This window comes from Pristiophorus japonicus, chromosome 6 (genome assembly GCF_044704955.1).
Source record: "Pristiophorus japonicus isolate sPriJap1 chromosome 6, sPriJap1.hap1, whole genome shotgun sequence".
NCBI classification, from domain to species: domain Eukaryota; kingdom Metazoa; phylum Chordata; class Chondrichthyes; family Pristiophoridae; genus Pristiophorus; species Pristiophorus japonicus.
Genome location: NC_091982.1, coordinates 119,263,119 through 119,270,228, shown reverse-complemented (window position 1 = coordinate 119,270,228; position 7,110 = coordinate 119,263,119). Strand labels below are relative to the sequence as shown.

At 48.7% G+C, this 7,110-nt stretch overlaps 1 protein-coding gene across 1 annotated transcript in view; it reads right to left on the bottom strand.

Moving 5' to 3' along the window:
- stk26 (serine/threonine protein kinase 26) overlaps positions 1-1,103 on the bottom strand; it is a 137,829-nt gene extending 136,726 nt beyond the window's left edge. The window contains exons 1-2 of the mRNA XM_070883143.1: positions 810-1,103; positions 548-710 (exon numbers count right to left, since the gene is read on the bottom strand). Coding sequence (XP_070739244.1) covers positions 548-589 — 42 coding nt within the window. The 5' untranslated portion in view covers positions 590-710; positions 810-1,103. The remainder of the gene's footprint in view (positions 1-547; positions 711-809) is intronic.
- Positions 1,104-7,110: the final 6,007 nt, after the last annotated feature.

Here is a 7,110-nt window from a genome sequence, read left to right as displayed (position 1 = left end):
GGGGGGAGATGGGGAGGGGGGGGAGATGGGGAGGGGGGGGGAGATGGGGAGGGGGGGGAGATGGGGAGGGGGGGGGAGATGGGGAGGGGGGGGAGATGGGGAGGGGGAGATGGGGGGGATATGGGGAGGGGGAGGGGGGGAGATGGAGGGGGGGAGATGGGGGAGGGAGGGAGATGGGGGAGGGAGGGAGATGGGGGAGGGAGGGAGATGGGGGAGGGAGGGAGATGGGGGAGGGAGGGAGATGGGGGAGGGAGGGAGATGGGGGGGAGGGAGGGAGATGGGGGGGAGGGAGGGAGATGGGGGGGAGGGAGGGAGATGGGGGGGGGGAGATCGGAGATGGGAGCTGGGGAGGGAGGAGGGGGGAGATGGGAGGGAGGGGAGCGAGCAGGCACGGAGGGAGTGAGTGAGTGAGTGAGGACAGTGCCGGAAGTTGAGCAGAGTGTATGAGGGAAGGAAACTGACCAGTTGTTGTTGCGCCATGTCCCACAGCTGGGCGTAAGTTTGGCGCAGATCAGGAAGTTTGTCTCTGGGCGGTTCGCGGCCTTACCTGCATTCCTGGCACTTGCATTGCCACCGGCGAATGGGCCATGATCCGACGCCTTCAAAACGATCAGCCCGCACGGAGTCGCCGATGAGGAAGTCTCTCTGTCTGTCCCGGACCCCGACCAACTCCAGGTCCTACAGCCCCCGCTCGGCTCCGCTCACTGTTACTGTCCAAGCAAAAAAAGCGAGATCGCGGCTCAAGTTCCGGCTAGAAACTTGGGGCAGACACGAAGTTAACTCTCTCCGCAGTAGTTCCTGCAACTCACCTCCTCCCCTTCCTCACAGCCTCCTCAAGTCTCTTTCTTTCCAAAAACTTTGCGAACTTTTTTTATATCTCTTATTGCATATCACGTCCAAAGTTTCCGCAGTCGCTCTCTTTCCCTCTCTCCCTCTGGTTTGAGGAGCTGTCTTCTGAGTGTTTACATGGTCCTTATTATTCCACCTTCTCTTTCACCCACCGCTCTAACGCCATGTTTGGGCTCTGAGTCTCGCTGCCGTGTGTGTGTGTGTTGGGTGGAGTTGCAAACTCAAGTCACGTCACCGCGAGGTCACTTTCCCAACTCGATCTTCCCCCAGTAACAGGAGCTGAGGCTGACCCCTCCCTCCTTCAACTGACACTGCTAACCTCTGCCTTTACAGTTGAAACCTAGAATTCGAAGCCAAAATCTATCATTGTATAGTTCTCACTTAAAATAAAAATACATATATTAAAAAACAACTTATTAAAATTGTGGATGAAAATTTTGAAGTCAATTACTGTGAAACCGGTACTAAATAAATATTGGGTATAAAGTGCCAAATGATTTAGTTTAAACATGGAAATAATGTTTGAAGTAATTGTGGAAAGAATTGCTTTTGTTTTGCAATAAAAGCCTGTGTGTAAGATATAGGAAATGGAATTGTCGTGTTTCTCTGTAAAATGGATATGTAAAAAGGGAGTGAGATTAAGAATTTATCAATTCGCATTATCTTATCTTAACGGCTCAAAATTCTACGACCGAACTGTTTTCAGCGTTTAGATAGTTGGTGTTCTGCCCCAACCAATTGTTCCATATTCATTATTTTTGTGAAATCAGTGAAATAAATGCTACAATTTGAATATAGTTAAACAGAAAGAAAGGCGTGCATTTCTAGAACACATTTCACCATCTCAGGATGTCCCAAAGCACTTTACAGCCAATGAAGTACTTTTTGGACTGCAGTCACGGTTGTCATCATAGGCAGTCCCTCGAAGCGAGGATGACTTGTTTCCACGCCAACAAAGGATGAGTTCACAGGTGTTTCAATGAAGGACCTAATAGTCCAGGTTCCGAACTACATCCTGAAGGATGGAAGGTGACTGTGCGTCGATTTTTTTAACGTGCAGTGGCCGTTGCACACCAGCCACCACACGGGCTTGACAGAGCTAGGTCTTGGTCCAGTGGCAAGGGTTAACCAAGACAACTGGAGACCAGTTTTGCTGCACGGACCTAGTGCGCACACATATCGCAGGGTGGGCTGGCCCGTGCTGCCCTTGGCCCCGAACTCGTGCCTCTCCTGGGACCCGATCACATCCCTCCACAGTCTTTCGCCGCTCCTGCTGTATCTGCCCATGCTCCAATCACCAGACTGATTCCTGGGATGGCAGGACTGACATACAAAGAAAGATTGGATCAACTTGGCTTATATTCACTGGAATTTAGAAGAATAAGAGGGGATCTCATAGAAACATAGAAAATTCTGACGGGATTGGTCAGGTTAGATGCAGGAAGAATGTTCCCGATGTTGGAGAAGTCCAGAACCAGGGGATACAGTCTAAGGATAAGGAGTAAGCCATTTAGGACCGCGATGAGGAGAAACTTGTTCACTCAGAGAATTGTGAACCTGTGGAATTCTCGACCACAGAAAGTTGTTGAGGCCAGTTCGTTAGATATATTCAAAAGGGAGTTGGATGTGGCCCTTACGGCTAAAGGGATCAAGGGGTATGGAGAGAAAGCAGGAATGGGGTACTGAAGTTGCATGATCAGCCATGATCATATTGAATGGTGGTGCAGGCTCGAAGGGCCGAATGTTCTAATCCTGCACCTACTTTCTATGTTTCTATGTTTCTATGACCTGGACCTTGATGACGTCATTCTTCGCTGCCGTCGCCCTCCTGCACCAGTTCGCGCTGTTCCCTGAAGGGGCTGCCATGCTGCTCCTGAGGCCGTTCATCGCTCCTTTTATGGCCCCGACCTGCCACTGGTGTTCTCACGGAGGTTGGGGCATCCACGCTGTTGTAATGAAGGAAATGCTACAGCCAATTTACGCACAGCAAGCTCCTACAAGCAGCAATGTGATATTGACCCGATAATCTGTTTTAGTGATGTTGGCTGAGGGATAAATACTCGCCAAGACATCGGGGTGAACTCCCCTGTTCGTTTTTTTTTGAATAGGGCCACAGGATCTGTTACATCCACCTGAGAGAGCAAAATTAAGGTCTAACATCTAACATCAAAATGAAATATAAGATCTCATTTGAGAGACAGCACCCCTGCCTCCTTCAGTGCCACTCTGGAGAGTCAGCATACATTATATGCTTAAGCCTCTGGAGTGGGGCTTGAATTTATAACCTTCGAACTCAGAGGTGAGAGAGCTCGCTCTGAGCCAAAGCTGACATATACCAACAAAAAATGCACCCAAAATCAGAATTTTCACAGAAAATGGAGAGAATTGCTGAATATACCCTCCCCTCCCAAAAAAACACTGGTTTAAAATCCTGTAATCCCATGTAATAAAACATCAAATTTGAATTATTCAGTCACTTTAAACCAGCGGGCCTGATTATAGATGGATGGGATCATGGAATGTAATCCCCAAAATAACAGTTAAAATTCCTGGAATGCCCCATAACAAAAAAGGAATTTGTTTCACTCCGTCAACGTCCTGGCTAAGATTCAATAATACGACAACTTATCGATTTAATGGAATATATTATCAAGACATGGAAGCGAATTTCAGCTGTAATTTCAGTGCAGATTTAGCCAGCTGTTCTAAATACTCAAGGTTTACTTCTTCATCGAAACAGTTCGATGCAACCATCACTTCATAATTACTCCAAAGTGTAAATTATTCTTCAAAATAATGAACATAGTTCAATATCATAAGTACAAAATCAAAATGTTTGCCTTTAAAAAAGTCATGTGATACATTACTTCTCCTTTGCTTTATAACTCACTCCCATGTTAATCTATAATAACAACAACAAGTTTTATTTATATAGCACCTTTAACATAGTGAAATGTCCCAAGGCGCTGCACATGGGTGTTAGGAGATAAAAAATTTGGCACCAAGCCGCATAAGTAGAAATTAGCGCAGGTGACCAAAAGCTTGGTCAAAGAGGTATGTTTTAAGGAGTGTCTTGAAGGTGGAAAGAGAGTTAGAGAGGTGGAGAGATTTAGAGAGGGAGATCCAGAGCTTGTGCCCAGGCAACAGAAGACCCGGCTACCAATGGTCAAGTGATTATAATCAGGGAGGGCAGAATTACAGGAGCACAGACATCCTGGGGGGGGTGGTTATGGGGCTGGAGGAGGTTACAGAGATAGGGAGGGGCGAGGCCATGGAGGGATTTGAAGATAAGGATGAGAATTTTGACATCGAGGCATTGCTTAACTGGAAGCCAATGTAAGTCAGCGAGCACAGGGGTGATGGGTGAGCAGGACTTGGTGCGAGTTCGGAAATGGGTAGCCAAGTTTTGGATAACCTCTAGTTTACGTGGGGTAGAATGTGGGAGGCCAGCCAGGTGTGCATCGAAATAGTCAAGTCTAGAGGTAACAAAGACATGAATGAGGGTAAAGAAGTATCAAAAAACAAGAAAAGGACTCGGAGAGTGTATTAATTTTCATTGATTACAACAACAACTTGCATTTCTATAGTGTCTTTACTGCAGTAAAATGTCCCAAGGCACTGTACAGGAGCGTAAGCAGACAAGAGTTGACACTGAGCCACAAAAGGAGATATTCGGACAGTCTTGGTCAAAGAGGAGGCTTTTAAGATGTGTCTTAATGGAAGAGAGGGAGGATGAGAGGGTTGGGCAGTGCACTGCAGAGATTAGGCCCTAGACAGCTGAAGACACGGCTGCCAATGGTGCAGCGAAGGAACTGGGGGGCTGCACAAGAGGCCAGAATTGGAGGAACGCAGAGATCTTGGAGGCTTGTCGGGCTGGAGGAGGTTGTAGAGGCAGGGAGATTGTTGATATTTAAGGATTTAAACTCGTAGGCCCTGGAGTACATACACTGCCCAGCATAGATCTAAGCCATACTGACACTGAAATCCTGGATTTAATCCTTGGCCTGTGCTGAGTTAGCAGATCTCACTCGCTATAGCACCAGGGATTCAAAAGTTGCTTCAGCATGAGTTGTGTTAGGGAGTGGAAATCGGAAAAGAAAGGCATTTATATAGTTCCTTAGCATATCACTCAGAAACAGCTCAAGAGTGAACTTCACATACAGTGAATCAATTACTTTCAAGGGCAGTGACTGGATTTAACAACAACAATAACCACAACTTGCATTTATATAGCACCCTAACACAGTAAAATGACCCAAGGCGCTTCACAGGAGCATCACCAGACAAGAATTGACAAAGCCAAAAAAGGAGACATCAGGACAAGTGACCAAAAGCTTTGTGAAAAAGGTACATAATAAGTACGGTCTTACAGGAGGAGAGAGAGGTGGAGAGGCAAAGAGGTTTAGGGAGGGAATTCCTGAACTTTGGGCCGAGACAGCTGAAGGCAGGAAAAGGTGCCTTTGAGTAGAGCAAGGTCCCACAAATGGCAGTGATTGGGAAATGTTGGCCAAAACACCAGGTGAAGTTCCTGCTCTCAAAAAAATGTGCCATGGAATCAGGAATAGGTAAGCAGGATGCCTCCCAAAGGTACATCTCCAACACGTGGTATTCCCGCAGTGCTACTCTGAAGAGTCAGTCTAGATCATGTGCCCAAGTTCTTGAGTGGCGCTCAACCTCATGCCCTCTGGTGCAAGAAGTGAGAGTGCTGCCTACTGAGCCAAGCTGATCCCTTAAATCAGTATGCTCCTCAATTGTGATCTGGTGCCCCCTCCCCCCGGAACATGCATGGGTGTGAATGTGGGTGAGACAAGGCCCCACCCCACTGCTGGCCAAGAACGTGGAACCACTCATCAAGGACACCGAGGCAGTCAGGGCCCGCTGGAAGGAGCACTTCGAAGATCTCCTCAATCGAGACTCTGCCTTTGACTCGAGTGTTCTCGACTCCATCCCGCAGCATGCTACCCGCCACCACCTCAGTGAGACCCCAACACTGCACGAGGTAGAAAAAGCCAAAAGACAGCTTAAAAACAATAAGGCTATGGGTGCGGACGGAATCCCTGCTGAGGCATTGAAGTATGGTGGAGAGGCACTGCTGGCGCGAATACACAACCTCAACTCTCTTATCTGGGGGGAGGAGAGCATGTCGGGGGATCTCAGAGATGCAGTGATTGTGACCATCTTTAAAAAAGGGGACGAGTCTGACAGCGGAAACTACAGAGGGATCTCCCTGCTATCAGCCACTGGGAAAGTCATCGCTAGAGTCCTCCTCAACCGACTTCTCTGCATGGCCGAGGAGCTCCTCCCGGAGTCACAGTGTAGATTTCGTCCCCTGCGGGGCACAACGGACATGACTTTTGCAGCGCGACAGCTACAGGAAAAATGCTCCTTATACATGGTCTTCTTCGACCTTACAAAGGCCTTTGACACTGTCAACCGCGAGAGTCTATGGAGCGTCCTCCACCGTTTCGGATGCCCCCAAAAGTTCATCACCATCCTCCACCTGCTCCACGACGACATGCAGGCTGTGATCCTTACCAACGGATCCATCACAGACCCAATCCACGTCCAGACTGGGGTCAAACAGGGCTGCGTCATCACCCCAAACCTTTTCTCAGTCTTTCTCGTCGCCATGCTCCACCTCACAGTCAAAAGCTGCCCGCTGGAGTGGAACTAAACTACAGAACTAGTGGGAACCTATTCAACCTGCACCATCTCCAGGCCAGATCCAAGACCACTCCAACCTCTGTCGTCAAGCTACAGTACGCGGACGACGCCTGCGTCTGCGCACATACAGAGGCTGAACTCCAGGACATAGTCGACGTATTTACTGAGGCGTACGAAAGCATGGGCCTTACACTAAGTATCCGTAAGACAAAGGTCCTCCACCAGCCTGTCCTCACCGCACAGCACTGCCCCCCAGTCACCAAGATCCAAGGCACGGCCCTGGACAACGTGGACCACTTCCCATATCTCGGGAGCCTCCTATCAACAAGAGCAGGCATCGATGACGAGATCCAACACCGCCTCCAGTGCGCCAGTGCAGCCTTTGGCCGCCTGAGGAAAAGAGTGTTTGAAGACCAGGCCCTCAAAACTGCCACCAAGCTCATGGTCTACAGGACTGTAGTAATACCTGCCCTCTTGTATGGCTCAGAAACATGGACCATGTACAGTAGACATCTCAAGTTGTTGGAGAAATATCACCAGCGATGTCTCCGCAAGATCCTACAAATCCCCTTGGAGGACAGGCGCACCAACATCAGC